At 46.4% G+C, this 24,590-nt stretch overlaps 1 protein-coding gene across 1 annotated transcript in view; it reads left to right on the top strand.

The window, feature by feature from the left end:
• The window catches only part of slc35f1 (solute carrier family 35 member F1), a 172,106-nt gene that overhangs the window by 99,866 nt on the left and 47,650 nt on the right, over nt 1-24,590 (top strand). Inside the window, exon 3 of the mRNA XM_070435830.1 lies at nt 706-833. Within this exon, the coding sequence (XP_070291931.1) occupies nt 706-833 (128 nt within the window). The remainder of the gene's footprint in view (nt 1-705; nt 834-24,590) is intronic.

The raw sequence follows: 24,590 nt of genomic DNA, 5'->3' as shown, positions 1-24,590 counted from the left end.
CCCATGATCCTTGGGAAGAGGCTGACTTCTCTCAAGGGTGGTTTTGTTTATCTGTTTGTTTTGTCATGTTAATTGCTTCCCTTGTTGTATCTGTCTTGTAATTAATTTGGAAATGTTAGCCATGCACTGAAGCTGAAAGGGAAATCTTATATACGGTAGTTCAACGAGGTAGCGTTCTCCTGACAGTCGCCAAACTCAGACTCGTCGGACTGCCAGATGGTGAAGCGTGATTCATCACTCCAGTSAACGCGTTTCCACTGCTTCAAAGTTCAATGGTGGCGATCTTATCATCACKCCAGCCGACACTTGACATTGCACATGGTGATCTTAGGCTTGTGTGCGGCTGCTCGGCCATGGAAACCCATTTCATGAAGCTCCCGACTAACAGTTTTTGTGCTGACTTGCTTCCAGAGGCAGTTTGGAACTTGGTAGTGAGTGTTGCAACCGAGGACAGAAAAATGTTGTTGCTCCTAGACGTTTCCACTTCACAATAATAGCACTTACAATTGATCGGGCAGCTCTAGCAGGGCAGAAATCTGCCGAACTAACTTGTTGGAAAGGTGTCATCCTATGACAGTGCTACGTAAGGGGTGTCCACATACCTTTGGATATATAGTGTATATCAACCCACAATATCTCATGAGCGTACAGTTATATTCCCTGTGGGAACAGACGTTGTTATAACATCTCTTATTCTCTTCACAGGTGAGGAGAATCTGCTGGCTATACTGAAGAGGCGATGGTGGAAGTATATGATTCTGGGATTAATAGACATCGAGGCTAACTACCTGGTTATCAAAGCCTACCAATACACCACAYTAACAAGCGTACAGGTGAGTCTGTTTACATCTATCACATCTGAACCCATAGGTGTGTGTGTGTGCAATTGGTGTGTGTGTAGGTGTTTGTGTGTCTACTATATTATTCTGCCGGTCCCTAGACATCCCCCTGACTGGTCAGCCACAAGACGGTAAGACAGCAATGGCCTTTGAGTCCAGAGGCGTAGGCAGAAATTGCCGTGTGGCTGGGCCTGAGTAAAAGTGACTGGGCCAACATTTTCCAGCAAAAATACACAGACATCAGTGGTGTAGTCGTGGTGCATGGAAAAATGGTGCATGGAAAACATTTTCCAAACATTTCCCAAACGGCCTGCCTGGTGAATGAATAGGCACCCTGTGTAAAAGAAATCTATGAAAAACAGATGCTACTCTGAATGACCTAAAGTCATRGCAATGCAAAATACATCCAGCATGATATCCAGAATGAAATAAAAGGCCCTTATGGCTGATATGTTAGGCTAAGGGGCCAGATAAGAGGATGCTAGTTGTTACTGATTCATCTCTGTATTGTATGTTTTGCTGGAGGACATTTATGGATTACAAAAAAAGGCTTAGGCTACATTAAATTCCATACAAACCAAATGTATTTTATATAGCCCTTCTTACATCAGCTGATATATCAAAGTGCTGTACAGAAACCCAGCCTAAAACCCCAAACAGCAAGCAATGCAGGTGTAGAAGCACGGTGGCTAAGAAAAACTCCCTAGAAAGGCCAAAACCTAGGAAGAAACCTAGAGAGGAACCAGGCTATGAGGGGTGGCCAGTCCTCTTCTGGCTGTGCCGGGTGGAGATTATACAGAACATGGCCAAGATGTTCAAATGTTCATAAATGACCAGCATGGTCAAGTAATAATAAACATAGTAGGTTGTCGAGGGTGCAACAAGTCAGCACCTCAGGAGTAAATGTCAGTTGGCTTTTCATAGCCGATCATTAGAGTATCTCTACGCCTCCTGCTGTCTCTAGAGAGTTGAAAACAGCAGGTCTGGGACAGGTAGCACGTCCGGTGAACAGGTCAGGGTTCCATAGCCGCAGGCAGAACAGTTGAAACTGGAGCAGCAGCACGGCCAGGTGGACTGGGACAGCAATGAGTCATCATGCCAGGTAGTCCTGAGGCATGTCCTAGGGCTCAGGTCCTCTGAGAGAGAGAAAGAAAGAGAGAGAGAGAATTAGAGAGCATACTTAAATTCACACAGGACACCGGATAAGACAGAGATGTACTCCAGATATAACAGATGACCCTAGCCCCCCCGACACATAAACTACTGCAGCATAAATACTGGAGGCTGAGACAGGAGGGGTCAGGAGACACTGTGGCCCCATCCGATGATACCCCCGGACAGGGCCAACCAGGCAGGATATAACCCCACCCACTTTGCCAAAGCACAGCCCCCACACCACTCGAGGGATATCTTCAACCACAAACTTACCATCCTGAGACAAGGCCGAGTATAGCCCACAAAGATTTCCGCCACGGCACAACCCAAGGGGGGCGCCAACCATGGTTTCCACATATTCCTACCCTAATATTACTATTTTTGTATAACTGTTTTATGCTTTAGTCTTTGCCACTTGATTTCTGTAGGCCTAGGCTATTTCGTGTATAGGGGAACTGATGATCGCTACCGGATCGAGTCTGATCCTCTGGCCTGAACCTCATAACCTGTCCCTAAAGTTCTTCTATCGAGAAGCAAAATAAAGAGGCTAAACTGTAGAACTTCTCATTGTGAATGCGAATCATTCTCATTGTGAATGCGAATCATTCTCATTGTGAATGCGAATATCAGGAGTCAGAGAACAGAGCGGAGGGCGGAGCTGTCTGGTGCTGAAATATTTGATTTGACTTTCGCAGGCTCAGCTTTACCTGCCCGTGTGGTGCTCAATAGCCCAAAAGTGCCCACTTTTTGCCATATGAAAACAGCCACGCACAACACAATACAAACACTTTAGGCCTATATCTTGAACTGTACGGCTATGAAACGTATGGGTATGAAATGAATAGCTCACTTTGAATAAACAAACACTACACGTGGTCCCGTGTGGCTCAGTTGGTAGARCATGGCGCTTGCAACGCCAGGGTTGTGGGTTCATTCCCCACGGGGGGACCAGGATGAATATGTATGAACTTTCCAAATTGTAAGTCGCTCTGGATAAGAGCGTCAGCTAAATGACTTAAATGTAAATGTAAATGTACTCTATAGGCATTCAGACATGAAATCATTATGCATAATACCACAGCGGGTATGAGTACAACAGCTCACTTGAATCCGCAAACATAAACCATGGCCTACCAAGGCAGGCATTAAAACATGAACTCATCATACATAGCCTAATATCACGGTGGGTATGAATACAGTAGCTCACTTTGAATCAAACACATAGGCCTGACCTACCAAGGCRGGCATGAAAACATTAGGCTAAATTGAAAATAAACAGTATCCAGACTTAACTTTCTTGTGTTTCACATTTTACAGCACAAGTGTAGATGCCTAGGCATGGTGTTGAAGGTGGAGATTATATCATCATAGTCCAAAAAGTCCCTGAGTTCCGTTTCAAAGGACAACCAGGCTATAATTGTTGAGACGTGCAGTCAGCATGCAAGATCTGATGGATGTTTTGATACGGCCTGTAGTGAAAAAATGGCCTGACCACTTGCACAAAATTCTTCCACTGCTCTTTCGTTTGCTACATACTTTAGTCTGAGACTGCCGTCATTGAAGTCGTTTGTGGGGAAGAGGGGCAGGAGGGGTGTTGTACAAAACGAAGTCATCAGTGATTGGATCGTCTCTAACCAATCAGAATATCAAAGCTAATGACACATTTTTAAACTGCCACTTTACCCACATGTGTTCTGGCTCTGGCCCAACCCATCGGTTTCTGGACCAATCAGACTGCCCCGAATGATCCAGACTCATTGTGGAGAAGAAACTACGTTTATTGGTGTGGCATTTGGCCGGAGCAAGGAGTCTACATAGCCAGGCAAGTGGAGAAGTCTCTCTCAACAGTAAGTCATAGGAAGTGTGATGGCCCTTAGTTGTCTATTGATATTAGGAGAAATGTCAGGGCTACAGCTGTCTAAACCTTCAATAAGGGATGGGAATTCCTGACCTCATAAACATGCTTCATTCAGCATCTTCAGCAGAGATATGGTAGTGACCACATGGGGCCAGCAGTGATTATTTCAGTGGAAAAGTCCTAGACCCTGGCRGACAGGGCGCTGCTGCTTTCATCTAGGTCTGACCCCAATTAGGTGACTGGCAAATTGTTTGGTCATAAGGCTGTTGGTCGACCTTGATTGTTGTCATCGTGCAGTAACAAATATATATATATATATATTTGTGCCCATCTCAGTGAACTAATCCATTGTGGAGGCCTAGACTAAAAGCCAATTTATGTTTGATCCGAAAAAAATGTAATCGGATGCTCAATAGGGATGGTGTGACGCAAATGCGGAGCCTTCAGAGGCATGCAGAGGCCAAATCAAGCTCCTTACCGCATGGCCTTGCCCTACCAAATTTTGTAACAATGCGGAGGGCTCTGTATAGCTCYGCATTGGCATAATTAGTTGACGCTAGGTTGGGGCAGTAGCTCCTGTATATAAACAAACTCACTACCTTGAAAACAGCTCTGCACTGCTCAGCRAAGCGCAATAAGTATGAATGCCTTGACTTCTGCTGAGGCCATATCACCATAAATGCCACATGGCCAATGCAGACGTGGGATTGATCATGCGCCCAGATGCACAATGCACTTCTCACTCCAGCCAATTTGTGCACATTCATTGTTTCATAACTTCATTGTGTGAATTGTTTGCTTTGCTTGTTAGTGTAGATCAATTCCCCATTACATATATCGCCATTAGTACATTTACCGTTAATTCCCATAATTTATAATCTACAATGTTGTTAATTTGGTTATGGTAATTTATTTTAATGCATTCAATATTATTATTCAAGTATTCCCGTTCTCATTGTCTGAGTGGACCCTTTTTTTTTGCAGGATGCATAACCAATGCTACACTTGTGAGAAACAAGTTTTGGTTTATTTCATTCCATTTACGAGGTGTCAATTTAGTCTTGGTCTTTTGTTTGGAGCCTCCTGTCAATGTTGAGTAAGGACGCGCACGCATAGAAGTAGGCCTATAGGCCACCTGGCCTGCGCACAAATGTAGGCATATAAATGTGCTCATTTGGGGATCTGATAGTATTTCTGATTGGCTTAACGCACCGCCATTAATGACCTATGGAGCTTCTCAAAGTCATAATTTCTTCAMCTCAAACAGCAAGCAAAGTCTGTTTTTACATCCATTGAGAATAACAATAGTCCCGCAATGTATTTGAAAAATCTTTCCAGCTCTCTCCCTTTCGATAACCACTCAGCGTGAAAGGGAAAAATGTCATGCTCTGATCCAGTGGAAACGTCATAAAATAGGCCTACCTCATAAATGCTTATCAGTGCTTGACTTGGACTGAAATATATACTCATTTTGGGTGCTGGTACTGTTCATATTTAGGTGTAGGAGCTCCACAATACTGTTGAGCTAATATTCTATAAGAGGAACATGAGCTCAAGCAGTAGAAAATTTGAGGTGCTGGTACTCAGCTCCGGTATGTTTCTTATCTCTTGCGCAAATAGCCTACAACTGTGTCTGTCCTGAGCTCACTGGCGCTGGAAATTCTAACGGCCCAGAATATTTTATACAATGCTAGCGCAAGCTTCGGGCCGGTCCCTAGTTAATAGTTGATGCAATGTTTCAAGTAAGTTGCAGACAGGCCATGTGTAGCTGTGATGTGGTCTGTGTGTAGCTTGTGTAGAGGAGTCAGGCGCAGGACAGCAGATATGAGTAAATAAACGTAATTTACTCAAAATAGACAAATATAATACAATAAAGTGAGCTCACATAACAGACCGATTTACATACAATCAATTACTCACAAACAAACAAAGGGGGGAACAAAGGGTTAAATAATTGTAATTGGGGAATTGAAACTAGGTGTGTAAGACAAAGACAAAACAAATGGAAAATGAAAAGTGGATTGCCGATGGCTAGAAGGCCGGTGACGTCGACCGCCAAACGCCGCCCGAACAATTAGAGGGACCGACTTCGGCGGAAGTCGTGACAGTACCCCCCCGCTTGACGCACGGCTCCAGCAGTGCGCCGACACCGACCTCGGGGACGACCCGGAGGACGAGGCGCAGGGCAATCCGGATGGAGACGGTGGAACCCCCGCAGCAACGAAGGGTCCAAGACGTCCTCCACCGGCACCCAGCATCTCTCCTCCGGACCGTACCCCTCCCACTCCACGAGGTACTGAAGGCCCCTCGCCCGACGCCTCGAGTCCAGGATGGCTCGAACAGTATACGCCGGGGCCCCCTCGACCTCAGACTCCTGGAGTGGACCAGCCACCACCGGCCTGAGGAGAGACACATGGAACGAGGGATTAATACGGTAATCTGGGGGAAGCTGTAACCTGTAGCATACCTCGTTCAGTCTCCTCAGGACTTTGAATGGCACCACAAACCGCGGACCCAGCTTCCGGCAGGGCAGGTGGAGGGGCAGGTTTCGGGTCGAGAGCCAGACCCGGTCCCCCGGGGCCTCACTGCGGTGGCGGTCGGTGCTCGCCTTCTGCCGCCTCACGGCCCGTTGCAGGTGCACATGGGCGGCGTCCCAGGTCTCCTCCGAGCGCTTAAACCATTCTTCCACCGCAGGCGCTTCGATCTGGCTCTGATGCCAAGGTGCCAGAACCGGCTGATACCCCAGTACGCACTGGAAGGGAGAGAGGTTAGTGGTGGAGTGGCGGAGTGAGTTTTGGGCCATCTGCCCAGGGGATGAACGCCGCCCACTCCCCCGGCCGGTCCTGGCAATATGACCGCAGAAACCTACCCACATCCTGGTTTACTCTCTCCACCTGCCCGTTACTCTCGGGGTGAAAACCTGAGGTAAGGCTGACCGAGACCCCCAGACGTTCCATGAACGCTCTCCAGACCCTGGACGTGAACTGGGGACCCCGATCAGAGACTATGTCCTCAGGCACCCCGTAGTGCCGGAAGACGTGAGTGAACAGGGCCTCCGCAGTCTGTAGGGCCGTAGGGAGACCAGGCAAAGGGAGGAGACAGCAGGACTTAGAAAACCAATCCACAACGACCAGGATCGTGGTGTTGCCCTGTGAGGGAGGAAGATCCGTCAGGAAGTCCACCGACAGGTCGGCCGTTGTGGAACGGGTAGAGGTTGTAACATCCCTCTGGGCAGGTGCCTGGGAGCCTTGCACTGGGCGCACACCGAGCAGGAGTACACATAAACTCTCACGTCCTTGGCCAAGGTGGACCACCAGTACTTCCCACTAAGGCAACGCACCGTCCGACCGATGCCAGGATGACCAGAGGAGGGTGACGTGTGGGCCCAATAGATCAAACAGTCGCGGACAGCAGAAGGAACGTACAGGCGCCCAGCTGGACACTGGGGGGGACTGGGCTCTGTGCATAACGCCCGCTCGATGTCCGCGTCCAGCTCCCACACCACAGGTGCCACCAGGCAAGAGGCCGGAAGTATGGGAGTGTGATCCATGGACCGCTCCTCTGTGTCATACATCCGGGACAGTGTGTCTGCCTTAGCGTTCTGGGAACCTGGTCTGTAGGACAGAGTGAAAACAAAACGGGTAAAGAACATGGCCCACCTTGCCTGGCGAGGGTTCAGTCTCCTCACCGCCCGGATGTACTCCAGATTGTGGTGGTCAGTCCAGATGAGAAAAGGGTGTTTAGCCCCCTCGAGCCAATGTCTCCACGCCTTCAAAGCCTTGACGACAGCCAACAGCTCCCGGTCCCCCACATCATAGTTTCGCTCCGCCAGGCTGAGCTTCTTCGAAAAGAAAGCACAGCGGCGGAGCTTTGGTGGCGTGCCCGAGCGCTGAGAGAGCACGGCTCCTATCCCAGCCTCCTATCCCAGTCCACCTCCACCATGAACGCCAAAGAGGGATCCGGATGAGCTATCACGGGAGCCGAGGTAAACAGAGCCTTCAGGTGACCAAAAGCCCTGTCCGCCTCAGCCGACCACTGCAGCGGCACCGGTCCCCCCTTCAGCAGTGAGGTAATGGGAGCTGCTACCTGACCAAAACCCCGGATAAACCTCCGGTAGTAGTTGGCAAACCATAGAAACCGCTGCACTTCCTTCACCGTGGTGGGAGTCGGCCAATTACGCACGGCTGATATGCGGTCACTCTCCAGCTCCACCCCTGAAGTGGAAATGCGGTACCCTAGGAAGGAGACGGACTGTTGGAAGAACAGACATTTCTCAGCCTTGACGTATAGGTCATGCTCCAACAGTCGACCAAGCACCCTGYGCACCAGGGCACATGCTCGGCGCTTGTAGCGGAGTATATCAGAATGTCGTCGATATACACTACTACACCCTGCCCGTCCAGGTCCCGGAAATCTCGTCAACAAAGGCCTGGAAGACTGATGAGGAATTCATCAACCCGTACGGCATGACGAGGTACTCATAGTGCCCTGAGGTGGTACTAAATGCCTTCTTCCACTCGACCCCCCTCCCGGATACGCACCAGGTTGTAAGCGCTCCTGAGATCCAATTTTGTGAAGAAGCACGCCCCGTGCATTGACTCGATCACACTGGCGATTAGAGGCAGCGGGTAGCTGTACCTCACAGTGATCTGATTTGATACCCCGATAGTCAATACACGGGCGCAGACCTCCATCCTTCTTCTTCACAAAAAATAAACTCGAGGAGGCAGGTGAAGTGGAGGGCCGAATGTATCCCTGCCCCAGGGATTCGGAGACATATGTTTCCATAGCCGCCGTCTCCTCCTGTGACAGAGGATACACGTGACTCCTGGGAAGTGCTGCGTCTACCAGGAGATGTATTGCACAATCCCCCCGTCGATGGGGTGGTAATTGAGTCGCCTTCTTCTTACAGAAGGCGAGAGCCAAATCGGCATATTCTGAGGGGATGCGCACGGTGGAGACCTGGTCTGGACCATTCCACCGTAGTCGCACCGATGGAAACCCCTACACACCTCCCTGAGTACTCTCATGACCACCCCTTGAGAGCCCTCTGTTGCCACGAAATAGTGGGGTCATGACAGGCCAACCAGGGTAGGCCCAGCACCACGGGAAACGCAGGAGAATCAATAAGGAAGAGACTGATTCTCTCCTTGTGACCCTCCTGCGTAACCATGCTTAGTGGAACGGTGGCCTCCCTAATCAGCCCTGACACTAATGGTCGACTATCTAGGGCGTGCACAGGGAACGGCATATCCACAGGAACAAGGGGAATCCCTAAACTATGGGCAAATGAACGGTCAATAAAATTCCCAGCTGCGCCTGAATCTACGAGTGCCTWATGCTGGGAATGCGGGGAAAACTCAGCAAATTTAATAAACACATACATGTGAGCAACAGGGGGCTCTGGGTGAGCCTGGTGCCGACTCACCTGGGGTGACACGATAGTGCCCTGCCTGCTGCCTCGACTCCCTGAGGAACCCCCCCAGCACCGACCAGCAGTGTGCCCTCTGCGGCCACAGATGGTGCAGGGAATGGCCCCTCCTCCGGTCGCCCTAAGTGCAGCACCTCCCAGCTCCATCGAAGCGGAGGTGCTGGGGGACGGAACTGACAGGCCCCGATCCGGACGTCCGCGGGTAGCCAGCAGGTTGACCAGCCGGATGGACAGGTCCACCAGCTGGTCCAACGTGAGGGTGGTGTCTCAGCAGGCCAACTCCCGACGGACRTCCTCGCGCAGACTGCACCGGTAGTGATCGATCAGGTCCCTGTCGTTCCATCCCGCGCTGGCGGCCAGGGTCCGGAAGTCCAAAGCGAAATCCTGCGCGCTCCTCGTCCCCTGCCTCAGGTGGAACAGACGTTCAGCCGCCGCTCGACCCTCAGGCGGGTGGTCGAAAACTGCCCGAAAGCGGAGGTTGAACTCTGTGTAATGATCCAACGCCGCGTCTCCCTCACTCCATACGGCGTTGGCCCACTCCAGGGCTTTTCCTGAGAGGCGGGAGACGTGGACGGACACGCTCTCACGTCCCAAACTAGCCGGATGGACGGTCGCCAGGTAGAGTTCAAGCTGGAGTAGGAACCCCTGGCAACCGGCAGCCGTTCCGTCATACTCCCTCGGGAGCGCGAGCCGAATCCCGCTGGGACCGGGTGAAGGATGGGTGGAGGCGCTGGACGACCTCCTCCTCTCTCCCAATGATCCATCGTCTGCAGCACGCGATCCATGGCGGTACCCAGATGATGCAATATGATCATGTGCTGCTGGATGCGCGCCTCTATCGCCACAGAGAGGGCGTCTGCTCCTGCTGACTCCATTCTTGGTGAGTAATTCTGTAATGTGGTCTGTGTGTAGCTTGTGTAGAGGAGTCATGCGCAGGACAGCAGATATGAGTAAATAACGTAATTTACTCAAAATAGACATATAATACAATAAAGCGAGCCCACATAACGGACTGATTTACATACAAACAATTACTCACAAACAAACAAAGGGGGGAACAAAGGGTTAAATAATGAACAAGTAATTGGGGAATTGAAACCAGGTGTGTAAGACGAATACAAAACAAATGGAAAATTAAAAGTGGATCGGCGATGGCTAGAAGGCCGGTGACGTCGACCGCCGAACGCCGCCCCAACATGGAGAGGGACCGACTTCGGCRGAAGTCGTGACAGTTGCCAATGTGATTTATAGGATATTTCTTTTTATTTTGATATTTTCTACCTGCAGGCTGCAATGTTATGTGTTGGCTCTCTGTAGGCTAATTTTACATAGTAGGCTATAGAAGTTACTTTTTAGGTTTGTATAATTTTCATTTAGATTTGGATAGAATTTTGATGAACCGCAACACAATTTTTGAGATATGAAGACATTATTATATTATAAATAAAACAGAACCGTTTCATGAAAATGTACATATAAAAACTGGCATGCAGATCGGTAGAAATGGGAAGATAAATTGGCATTCCACATGAGAAAGGTTGCAGACTCCTTGTGTAGCCTATTATTGGCAACTTCAGGATAGTAATGGCAGAATCTGCGAGAGGTGAATAGTTAGGTCAGGTTTTTTATTCTGGTTATCTAGATCTCTGGCGCTCTCTTGAGGCATTTGTCTTATTTCATCAAACCGTAAGCTTTAAGCATCAGACAAGCTCCATGCATACAGTGGCAGGAAAAAGTATGTGAACCCTTTTTGAATTATCTGGATTTCTGCATAAATTGCTCATCAAATTTGATCTGATCTTCATCAGATCACAACAATAGACAAACATTGTGTGCTTAAACTAATAACGCACAAATTATTGAATTTTCCTGTCTATATTGAAAACATAATTTAAACATTCACAGTGTAGGTTGGGAAAAGTATGTGAACCCCTAGGCTAATGACTACTCCAAAAGCGAATTGGTGTCAGGAGTCAGCTAACCTGGAGTCCAATCAATGAGACGAGATTTGGAGATGTTGGTTAGAGCTGCCTTGCCCTATAAAAAACATTCACAAAATGTGTGTTTGCTATTCACAAGAAGCTTGCCTGATGTGAACCATGCCTCGGACAAAAGAGATCTCAGAAGATCTAAGATTAAGAATTGGTGACTTGCATGAATTCGGAAAGGGTTACAAAGATATCTCTAAAAGCCTTGATGTTCATCAGTTCACGGTAAGACAAATTGTCTATAAATGGAGTAAGTTCAGCACAATTGCTACTCTCCATAGGAGTGGCCGTCCTGCAAAGATGACTGTAAGAGCACAGCGCAGAATGCTTAATGAGGTTAAGAAGAATCCTAGAGTGTCAGCCAAAGACTTTCAGAAATCTCTGGAACATGCTAACATCTCTGTTGACGAGTCTACGATACATAAAACACTAAACAAGAATGGTGTTCATGGGAGGACACCACGGAAGAAGCCACTGCTGTCCAAAAAAAACTAAGTGCACCTAGATGTTCCACAGCGCTACTGGCAAAATATTCTGTGGACAGATGAAACTACAGTTGAGTTGTTTGGAAGGAACACACAACACTATGTGTGGAGAAAAAAAAGGCACAGCACACCAACATCAAAACCTCATCCCAACTGTAAAGTATTGTGGAGGGAGCATCATGGTTTGGGGCTGCTTTGCTGCCTCAGGGCCTGGACAGCTTGCTATCATCGACGGAAAAATGAATTCCCAAGTTTGTCAAGACATTTTGCATGAGAATGTTAGGCTATCTGTCCGCCAATTGAAGCTCAACAGAAGTTGGGTGACGCAACAGGACAACGACCCAAAACACAGAAGTAAATCAACGACAGAATGGCTTCAACAGAAGAAAATACGCCTTCTGGAGTGGCCCGTCAGAGTCCTGACCTCAACCCAATTTGAGATGCTGTGGCATGACCGCAAGAGAACAGTTCACACCAGACATCCCAAGTATATTGCTGAACTGAAACAGTTTTGTAAAGAGGAAGTCTGATCCGCAACTACAGAAAACGTTTGGTTGAGATTATTGCTGCCAAAGGAGGGTCAACAAGTTATTAAATCCAAGGGTTCACATACTTTTCCCACCCTGCACTGTGAATGTTTACACGGTGTGTTCAATAAACACATGAAAACGTATAATTGTTTGTGTGTTATTAGTTTAAGCAGACTGTGTTTGTCTATTGTTGTGACCTAGATGAAGATCAGATCAAATTGTATGACTAATTAATGCAGAAATCCAGGTATTTCCAAAGGGTTCACATACTTTGTCTTGCCACTGTAAATTATTTTATTAAAACACATAGGGTGTGTCTATATATGGAAAAATACAGGTTAACAAATTTAGACCAATCAAATCAAATGTATTTATATAGCCCTTCTTACATCAGCTGATATATCAAAGTGCTGTACAGAAACCCAGCCTAAAACCCCAAACAGCAAGCAATGCAGTTGTGTAAAGAAGCAACAACAAAAGGATGGCTAAGAAAAAACTACCATAGAAATGCCAAAACCTAGGAAGAAAACCTAGGCTAGAGAGGAACCAAGGCTAGTAGGGGTTCAGTCCTCTTCTGGCTGTGCCGGTGGGGAGATGTATAACAGAACATGGCCAGATGTTCAAATGTTTCATAAATGACCAGCATGGTCAAATAATAATAATCCAGTAGTTGTCGAGGGTGCAACAAGTCAGCACCTCAGGAGTAAATGTCAGTTGGCTTTTCATAGCCGATCATTGAGAGTATCTCTACCGCTCCTGCTGTCTCTAGAGAGTTGAAAACAGCAGGTCTGGGACAGGTAGCACATCCGGTGAACAGGTCAGGGTTCCATACCGCAGGCAGAACAGTTGAAACTGGAAGCAGCAGCCCCAACCGGCCATTGTGGACTGGGACAGGACAAGGTGATGCTATCATGCCCACTGGTATCCTGATGGCTAATGAGTTCCTTATGCGGCTCAGATCTTCCGAGAGAGAGAAAGAAAGAGAGAGAATTAGAGAGAGCATACTTAAATTCACACAGGACACCGGATAAGACAGGAGAAGTACTCCAGATATAACAGACTGACCCTAGCCCCCCGACACATAAACTACTGCAGCATAAATACTGGAGGCTGAGACAGGAGGGGTCAGGAGACACTGTGGCCCCATCCGATGATACCCCCGGGACAGGGCCAAACAGGCAGGATATAACCCCACCCACTTTACCAAAGCACAGCCCCCACACCACTCGAGGGATATCTTCAACCACCAACTTACCATCCTGAGACAAGGCCGAGTATAGCCCACAAAGATCTCCGCCACGGCACTACCCAAGGGGGGGGGCGCCAACCCATATATTGGTCGAAAGAACAGACAACTTTCGGTCGACTAAGAATTTTTTTTGTCGGGGACAGCCCTACTCTCATTATTCCATGTTGATCCTCTTGGAACCGGGTATGCAGCTCAGTCAGCTGTCTGTTCCGGACGATGAGTCTAGCATTTTTGGGCAGCTGTTAGAGACGATTTCGATTTTTTTTGTCATATTTGGTTAATTACGTAGAAATGTTCAAAAAGTTGCACTTTTTAAGGGCCTCTTCACTATTCTCTATGTCTATGTAGTGCTATGAACTCGCGGTTAAGTTGATTTAAAACATTACCCTGGCATTGATTGTGATGGCTTTGCACTATAGCCTTCACATTTATCCAGTGCAAAAGAGTGGGGTTTGCTAGCCTGGTGTTGAAGCATGCCTCGCAAAGATGCTTCCAATCTTGATATATGTCTCTAACAAATGAGCCTTCCATAGTGGCCTCGGAGAAATGTGTACACAGTTTTACAGAAAAGAGCGTGCTTTGTCGAACTGTATGCCAGCCAATAAAACTGTCCATACCGAGTGGTGCAGCGGTCTAAGGCTCTGCATCTCAGTGCTTGAGGCGTCACTACAGACCTGGTTCGATTTCAGGCTGTATCACAACCGGCCGTGATTGGGGTAGGCCGTCATTGTAAATAAGAATTTGTTCTTAACTGACTTGCCTAGTTAAATAAAGGTTTTTAAAAAATGTATTCCAAAAYGAGGAAGACTCATATTTTTGKTTGTGTGGGTGGTTCGTCAACTACAGTTCAGACAAATGCGCAGGTGGCCTCGTGATGACATGCTCATCATGACAAGGCCGGGCTGGGCGATGTTGAGCTAGGCTGTGGAAGTCAAAGCAGTAGCTAACCTCATGGGCTGACGATGACTCTGACAGATTTGGTTAAGCCAATGGAGGTAGTGGAGCAGGTGTTGTCTTCATCCTCCATCTGTGGCTTTTTGAAAAAGTGCATGAGTGAACTTTGTTTTGCCATAACTTGTGACTAGCTGCTAGCGCTAGTTTGCATTAGCAAAGAATTGCAGAGGGTCTAAACAATTTTCCCACAGTTAGCATGCTAGTAGGTACATGGGTGCGGGGGGTGGGTAGTGGTACCATATGATTGCGATAAAACAAATTAAAACAAATTAACTAACCACATTTTAATGAAGATAAACTGACACATGGAACGAGAGTCAGCCAGTGCACCTTTAATTAGCCCCCTTATCATGCAGTCTCAACCAGAAGTGGATTCACGGCAGGGCCAGGCCAGGCAGAGGGCCAGCCAATCAAGATGGCTTTATTTATATATATTACAAACAACAAATCAAATTCATTTATTTCATTAATATATACACATACAATTAAGTACAATGGAATTTGATTTGTAGTTTTACTTTCTCTCCTGACTAAACAAAATGTTGATAAAACTTGCGTTTAGTAGGTACATCGGGTGTTTTTTTTTTGGTTGTGTGGGTGGTTCGTCAACTGGTATGTTGACGACCACCCGACAACATAACAAAATATGAGTCTCCTCGTGTTTGGAATCATTTTTTTTAAACCTTTATTTAACAACTAGGCAAGTCAGTTAAGAACAAATTCTTATTTACAATGACGGCCTAATTTTTGTTTAGTCAGGAGAAAATACAAACTACAAATAAATTCATGTACTTAATGTTATGTGTATATATAAAAATGAAATAAATGAATTTGATTTGTTGTTTGTAATATATATAAATAAAGCCATCTTGATTGGCTGGCCCTCTGCCTGGCCTGGCCCTGCCGTGAATCCACTTCTGGTTGAGACTGCATGATAAGGGGGCTAATTAAAGGTGCACTGGCTGACTCTCGTTCCATGTGTCAGTTTATCTTCATTAAAATGTGGTTAGTGCCAAAGGAGCCTTACTCATATCCACCCGAAAGGCATCAGTTTGCTAGTGGAGGGAGGGATGGAGAGAGGGAAGATTATAGGAGAGTCCTGCTGAGAGCAGGGTTGATTTATTTTTCTCCCCCTCTTCATTTCCTCTAATCTCAGCTAAATCTGGCATTTCCCTCCACCCCTCCGGACCCAGCCAGGACGATTTGGGGAGACAGACAGTGAGGAGTGTGTTGGTATCCCCTCTGTAGTCTTAAATCAGGCACCTAAACACTCTCCTCTCTCAGTAGTCAGGGCTGAACGGGAACAGACACTTCCATTAGGACTTCACTGGCTTACCTGGACTTTTATGGTACTTCCTGCTCACACAGGTTATTATAGTTTAGCTTTTTTATGTTCGTTTTTATTTCTATTTGTTTTTTTATTAGTAGTCCTGACACTTAGAGGAAGGCCCACAAAATTGTCAGACTCCAGTCACCCAAGTCATAGACTGTTCTCTCTGCTACCGCACGGCAAGCGGTACCGGAGCGCCAAGTCTAGGTCCAAAAGGCTCCTTAACAGCTTCTACCCCCGAGCAATAAGACTGCTGAACAATTAATCAATTGAACACCCAGACTATCACTTTACCCCTACCTACATGTACAAATTACCTCGACTAACCTGTACCCCCGCACATTTACTCGGTACCGGGCCCCCTGTATGTAGCCTTGTTATTGTTATGTAATTCTACTGTGTTACTTTATATTTTGACTTTATTTTATTTAGTAAATATTTTCTTAACTCTATTTCTTGAACTGCGCTGTTGGTTAAGGGCTTGTAAGTAAGCATTTCACGGTAAGGTTGTTGTATACCTGTTGTATTCTGCGCATGTGACAAATAAAATTTGATTTGAGATGAGAGCGGAGAAATGAGATCAGTGCCAACTGCAAAGTTGTGATAATGGGTATAGCTTGTGTATACAGCCATATCAGTCAAATAGGCTATACAACGTGTGGTGGTGTCATTGTCATTCAGTAGTCCTTCCCTACAGTCAATGACCAAAAGCCCCCTATTTGACCTCATGGCTGGAATGTTATTAATATTTTTCATATGTATTCAAGAGCATGTTGTGTCTCAGCCGATGACGGGCACAACACAAACACCTCAGATAATGTAAAATTTGTCTAAGCTACAATTTATGCGTTTATAATTTACTTTTAAGGTTTAAAAAAAAAAAAGTTTTATAAAAATATTTTTTTTCAAATAAATTATTATATAGTTTGACAACCCTGTTAAGATTTTAAATTATATCAATCTCAACCGTTTATCTCAAATAGATTTACCCTGAAGTCTATGATAGCCTGAGAATATAAGGTATCAGCAACAATCTGAATAAATATAGATTGATTCTTTCTTCAGATCCTAGAAGTGCAGATCCAGCATTTTCAATTTCCTAGTATCGAGACAGAGGGAGCCATGTGGAAAGAAGTTGGAAGAAAAACATATTTAAATGTGTCTATTATCGGCTCGTGTGTCACGTTGGCATGAATGATTCAGGAGACAGGTTCAGGAATGCGTAATAGTTTTTTTTTATTATACCCCAAATTACGGCATGCCATGTCAGGGCACGGGGACGAAGACCAAACAAACACGTAACAAAAACACAGAGTTGAAACCCAAACAAAAGACCAAGGAGTACCTTGAATAAATAACACTAGCGCACAATGATTATCACACGGGACGAGACCCGTAATCATCTGCGCGATCCACAAAGCCACGAAAGCCCAAAACACACACAGCACAGGTACTCACACGCACCAACGGACATAGCAACAATAATGGACAGCACCATGGTGAACAAAGGGCACATATATATAAACACAATCAGTGGGAATAGGTGCCAGGTGTGCGCAATGAAAGTTCCAGAGGGATCTGTGACATCGTGGGATTCTGTCTTTGTCTCTTCCTCTGTCACTGCCCCCACCTCTACTCAGCCAGACAGAAAACAGATGGAGTGTCAGGGTCTATCTCCATCAGGTACCGCTCTGCTTACATCATCCCCCGTCTGCCACTCGAGACCACTCCGCTTCATCGTTGTTTCAAGAAGGGCAATCGATGACAAGCCCGGAACCTCGGTCTCACAGAGTGTCAGGGCCAGTGGTGTGGAGCGCTGATTGTTCTGCTGAAGTGAAGTGGTGGAAGTCGAGTGTAAACGGTAACATAATCCCCTCATTGGTGGTCTGGCCCTGTGACAGACAGACAGACAGACTGGAGGATGCATGGACGAGTTGATCAGTACCTCCATGCCTTGCTGACCCAGAGTCAGCCCAACGTACTGATGTGACAAGCATATGGGTGGCCTGCAGCAACCGTTCACACAGGGATGGATCTATCTATCCGCATGGTGTGACTGTCACTGAGTGACTAGGCTGGAAGGTGAGGAGAGTGATAGGGTGACTTTCTTCCACAGTGAAGAGACGGATATTTGAGAGTAGCAGACTACAGCAGTAGATCTCTCTTCAAAGTAAACCCAGTCTGAGGATATTGTGAAAGTGATTAAACATTCAGAGGAAGGTGTGCTCAAGGAATCACTGTAAATATTGACTCAGTAAACAGCTATAACTCAAACTGGTACAAATATTTTGAAATAAATAGATTTTTTTCCAGATCTGCTGTGCAAGTTGGTTTGATAATGAGCAGTGTTTCCCCTACGATTTTCTTCCGCAGTGGTGGCAAAGTCAGCGTGGGAGGGGTTGCCTGGTAGTGGGCGGGGCTATTGGCGCAGTCTCGGACCGGACATTTTTTGAGGACCTCGTCTTTGTCGCAGAGACGATATCTTTGTTTTAAAGCAAATTTCCTGTAATTCTACAAATTTTGCTAAGGGGTGGAGAGAACAGTATAATAGTTTTCTTCAATTCTACACGTTTTGTCATAGCATATGAACACGACATAAGCCATCTGAATGACTCAAACATTATAACAAAATCAATGAGGGCCCCATGACAGCTCGATGATGAGAGGTCTAAGGAGAATGGCAAGAATCTTGCAAGCTAACAGGCGGGCCACAAACAGGCAAATAACAACACAGTACAACAGTGGTGTGCAGAATGGGATCTTGGAAAGCACAACTCTTCGGTCCTTGTCACAGATACGCTATTGCAGCAGACGAACACACCAGGTTCCACTCCTATCAGCTAAAAACAAGAAGCGGCTCCAGTGGGCAAAAAATATAGCCTGGTCCGACGAATCCCAGTTCCTGTTGCATCATGCTGATGGCAAAGTCTGGATTTGGCGTAAGCAGTCCATGGCCCATCCTGCCTGGTGTCAACGGTACTGGGTGGTGGTGGTGTAGTGTAAGGCCAAGTCAGACACTTCTCTTGTTCCTCTGTGCAGGGGATGTTGGTATTTAATTAAATTGGCTCTCCCACTGATTCTTTAGGGAGGGTGGAGGAAAGAAATAGGCACAACAATTCTCAACAGTTTTTTATAAACTATAACGAGGTTAGACAATGCCTCATCAATATTAATATTTCCGTCATGGAGAGAACAAGGCATAAAACAGTGCTATAAAGGACTTTCCCATTAAGGGGGAAATGATTAGTTGTTATGAATGGTCATGGAGTCTGGCTAGGCTCCAGTATGAGGCGATCAGTGGGTACATCTGGAGAAAACGCCTCTTCATCAACTCATTATAACAGCTGGCTAGGGACATTATCTTCACTGCTATTCACACTCTTCCAGTTAGAGATATGCAGGTAGCCAGCCTGGGGACATAACACTTTAAAACTGAGGAATTAAATGAAGATTTATTCGGTAGAGTTAAGCAGAGAGTCTTATTGGGACTGACTAAATAGCCAGGGGTTTCATTTGTTGGCTGGTATTTGTAAAGAGGAGCAGATAATTTCATTACCAAGTCATGTCTATTATTTTGCCAATAACTCACTGTAGAAGTTGTCAGTTTCCTGCCATAGCTGTTACACAGATAGCACTGAGAGAACAGATGAGAGTAACAGAACTCAACCTCAATCATTCACTCACTTTCAGGGTTCTCTCATGGTTATTGTTACCCTACATCAGGGTTCCCCAACTGGTGGCCTGTGGCCCGAATTTGACCCACGGTTTTATTTGGCCCCCCCMARKTTTYYKRRRAAMMRKWWTTTTTWTTTTTATTGTTGAACATAAAAGCTGTAAAAACACAAGGAAATCAGCTCCAATTGATTTTTATTTTGGAAATCTGTTACCAACTTTTCCCACACATAGTAGAGAGACACRTGGTCGTATACAAATATAAGCAAGGTTTGAAATTATTGTTTTAGTCAAATCTTTGGGCTTCTTGCGGTCAGTTTGCATGCCAGTCCACCCGACCATCCGCTCAAGAAAAATCCCTGGCCTACACTGTTTATCTCTCTCCATCTCTTGTTTCCTGTCACTTTTCCCTTTCTCTCCTTCTCTTTCTCGCYCCCTCTCCTCTGTGCTCCTTTTCCTCTCTCCCTTGTTCCCTCTTTCTTTTTTTTTCTATATTTTTCTCTCTCCTGCTCTGTTAATTTCTATCTTTCTATCCTTCTCTCTCTCATAGGGCATGCTACAGAAACAGACCAGTTAATATAACCAAGCGGTGAAAAGCCTTCCATTAGAAACACACTGGCCTGATGAAAAGGAGAGATGAACATTTGGCCTGATGAGAAAGGAGAGACTGAGACATGTTGGCCTGATGAGAAAGGAGAGACTGAGACATGTTGGCCTGATGAGAAAGGAGAGACTGAGACATGTTGGCTGATGAGAAAGGAGAGACTGAGACATGTTGGCCTGATGAGAAAGGAGAGACTGAGACATGTTGGCCTGATGAGAAGGAGAGACTGAGACATGTTGGCTGATGAGAAAGGAGAGACTGAGACATTTTGCCTGATGAGAGAGGAGAGACTGAGACATGTTGGCCTGATGAGAAGGAGAGACTGAGACATGTTGGCCTGATGAGAGAGGAGAGACTGTGACATACTGGTCTGATGAGAGGGACTGAGACATACCTGGTCTGCGTGTAGAGACTGAGACATACTGGTCTGGTAGAGAGGAGAGACTGAGACATACTGGTCTGATGAGAGGAGACTGAGACATATGGTCTGAGAGAGGACTGAGACATACTGGTCTGATGAGAGAGACTGAGACAACGTGCTGTGAAAGACTGAGACATACGGTGTGAGGAGAGACTAGACATACTGGTGGGAGAAAGAGACTGAGACATACTGTGTGTGAGGAGAGACTGAAGACATACTGGTGTGAGGAGAGACTGAGACATACTGGTGTTGAGGAGGACTGAGACATACTGGCTGGTGTTAGACAAATCGATTAAACCACACATTATTATGCCAGGGTTGTCCAGGTGTCAAACATTATTGCGCACATCAATGTTGTGAGCGTGTCAGGAGAGCCACTCCACCACCTTCCTTCTCCTCTTGTACTGCCTGTGATGGGGGGGCGAATTTTGCTGTCCTACGGTTGAATTTAGCACTTTGTTCTCCTGTGCATATCTTGTCCCGAGGGTGAGCCCATACTTCTACCACTAAGTGCAGAAAGGCTTCCCGGAATGGAGGCGCTGATGGTCCCCTAGGCAATCGTAAACCTTACCTCTCCTCCCTCCGGTATGACCCTTTTCTCCTGCCTGATGCAAAATCCTCCACCCCTAATTCTCCATCCTCATTCTTTCTCATCACCATTAGTGTTGGACTGTCTTTGACCTTGTCCTCTAGTAAGTGTGTGTCCTATGTGTCAGCCCTTGCCTCTGTGTGGGGGTGGTTTTTAGCTCTACTGTGATACATCCCCTAGGTGTGTCTCTCTTGTCTATTGGCGTACAGTATCTTGGAACTCCATTTAAACCAGGGATGGGCAACTTTGACGGGGGTGATATCTGAGTGAGAGTGACTAATAAATCAATGGGCTCTCTGGTCGGTAATTCTACCATGTAAGTTTAGATAGCTGTTTAGACTTACTTACAATTACTAAACACATGTTAGCTGAGCCTAGGTTAGATTGTGAGTGTGCATCTAACTCGTGAGTGACACGATCCAACAACGAAAAGTTAGGTAGCGTGAGACTGAGCTCACGCACACCACCTAATTTATTCTTTACAATTAATTTGTAGAGTTCATCACCGGTTGGAATTACATGTGCTAGGGTGGACACTAACTCAGCACATCTATATGTATGATTGAACCCAACCTATTTAGACCTCGACCTCAGGTTGACCATAACGAATAAATGATCCTTCAGGTGGATGGAGGGACATTGAGACTCCCGACAGGCCTTAGTACAGAATTGGAAGTAGTACCAGATCTGCCACATTCACCCTGATGAGATATCACTAACCAGGGGTTCCGTAGTTATCTAGCGTTTCGGTGCTGTCTGTATATTTCCAACACTAACACTGGTTCCAATTTGCTGTAACCGAGCATACTCTACACACACTAGTCGCTTGACAGTGTTGCGCTCTCAATCTCGTCCATCTCTATTGCTCTATTAAGGACTGTTTTCACCTTTTCACCGAACTAGGTAGGTGTCTAGCTGATGCTCGGCCTTTCGCGAGTGTTGCGTCCGCACTAGCTCGAGTGTTAAGGAGTACAGTACTTCAGGCCACGCTGATTTCGTGTGAGGCGTATATGGGGGTGTTGTTCATCGCTGGGCATTACGGTTCATGTCCAAGGTGGTGGGGCAAAGGTCTTGTGCGAGAGTTCGGGCTGAATGAAGACGACAGGGCAGGTGCCCTATTGGTAACGCACCACACACACACACAACCAATGACACTTAGGCAGAGCTCACCACAGGGATCTAATAACGAACCACGTGTTCATTAGAGAATATTCGCATCGCTACACTGAAGCATTAACTTAGGAAAACATCGAATTATCCATGATAGTAACTGCACTACGGCGACTTTACTATTGCAGGGCCTTCAGTCTGCCTGTGCATCCTTCACCTAAATGATCCAGCCGATGCTTTACCCACGACTGAGGTGTCCTCACTGTGCAGGTCGACTCATCACTGTCTCATTTGTGTCCTAACACCTCAGCTACCTTGACAAGTCAACTTCCCACGGCTGGTTCATCCGGTAGTGTGCGGATGAGGCCTTATATCACATCTATGGACACCCGCTCCTCTCATTATTCGGAAGACAATTATATTCCGGTGAGCCGCAAGTTCCAGTACACACAGACTTTTGAGGTTCGACCTATGAAAAATAAATGTTCCATCGAATCATATTACGGTATCTGGTATTCCCGAGAGGTTTTTGAAGTCTCCATAGCAAACAAACTGTTAGAGTTTCATATTCTGTCTCAGAATTGACAGAATGATGTTTATATGTAATACCTCTCAAATGTAGTGGCTGAGGTATCTGTGTATAGTTATCATATCTGGTTTGATCGGGGCACTACTGAGGTCCTCTAAGTGACTATCAGGTAAAAGGGATTACATGGGATACATGCATTATAACTTTGTGTGAATCAGGATTACAATCCATATTCGGCCAATCGAGTTTATGGGCATCAATTGATTTTGATATGCTCCTTGAGACCTCGCAGTTGCGAGTATACCCTCGATACTACAGCCTCTGACGTCTACAGTGACGGAACTTTACAGGCACTATCAGTGAGCGTGAACCTATAGGCTCAGTGGATGCCACATATCTACTTTAGAACCACTAGTGTCTAATGAACTCTCGCAGAGAGCAAAGCTCTCCCATGCACAGGAATCACTCTCAGTGCAACATGCCTTGCACGTGGCATCCAACTGCCTTATAACGGCGGTAAAACCAACAATGCTCATGCTTTTCAACCGTTCGCTTGCCTGCAAACGCCGTCCACGCCCGGGTGAGCTAAAGCAATCACCACCCCGGACCGGCTTCCGACCTAGAATATAGTGGACCATTCCAATATGAATGTACCGGTAGGGTGGTCTGGTAGAACTGGAGCCAATCTCCTTCCAGACTCTATATCAGAACATCTCCAGATCCAAAATCAAACTTCCAAGCAATCGGCTTTTTCTCTATTTCCAGCAACAAGCCTTTCACTTCAATCCAACGGCCGCCAAACTTATCCGCTAGAGTAAACACTAGACTATCCTACGGATCCTCGCACTTCCGGCGAAATGTCATCTAAAATAATTAGCTTCCAACACTACTGATCAGCAAATGGATCAGTTTACTCACAGTGCCCCAGGGTCTGTTTGTTCAATAAAGACAAACCTTAGGGACGATCCCAGCCATCGCGACCTAGTGGTGCTTACTCGGTCTCAGGCCACCCGGCTACATGTTACGTCGTCAGACCCACATGGCTCCAGTGTCATCAACAGAGGTCTCTATTAGGTAAAGTGCTCGCCTTATCTCAGTTCACTTTGTGTCACGATGGAGCTCCACCCAATCCAGCAGCTGGGCGGCGCCTAACCCTAGGTTTACGCAGACCCACACACCTCACAACCACCGTGGGCACGTAAAGCCACCGCGCTACGGCTGAGGGCAGGTAGTATCTCACTGATCGACACTTTCCCTAAAGCTAAAACCTCATTTGAGACGCCATTTCCTTCCAGGGGTCTCTGCATTGCCATGCGACTCCTGGACGAGGATTGCTAAAAATTCTCTGAAGTCTTGGACGACTCTTTTATTCTTCCCTCCACACCAAGCTTTTTGAAAAATACTGCTAATCCCACGTAGCAGCTAATCGGGAGTCGTCTTGTCAGCTGAGTAACATAGTCCATTCGCAAGTAACACTACCCACCTCATTTTATCCTACGCTCACCACCCCATCATCTGACTTTATTTATTTACTTGATCGTGCTCTTTTGCACACCAGTATCTCTTTCGTGTGGCACATGATCAATGGGGGCTGAATGATTTATATGTCACTCCAGTGTTAACTCTGCTAAATTTGGTTATTCACAGTTCGATTTATTCCTATCACCTATGCTTTTGCTACACATAGTCTTATACTAGATATCTCTTTTTCTAACATGTATATGCTACTTTGTTTATATGTTTACTCGGCATGTGTAACTGGGGCTGTGTTGTCTGTTCCACACCTGCTATGCTTTATCTTGGCAGGTGCAAGTTGCCAAATGAGAACTTGTTTCTCACTAGCTAC

This window comes from Salvelinus sp. IW2-2015, linkage group LG28 (genome assembly GCF_002910315.2).
Source record: "Salvelinus sp. IW2-2015 linkage group LG28, ASM291031v2, whole genome shotgun sequence".
In the NCBI taxonomy this organism is placed as follows: domain Eukaryota; kingdom Metazoa; phylum Chordata; class Actinopteri; order Salmoniformes; family Salmonidae; genus Salvelinus; species Salvelinus sp. IW2-2015.
This window is presented reverse-complemented; position numbering and strand designations above follow the sequence as displayed.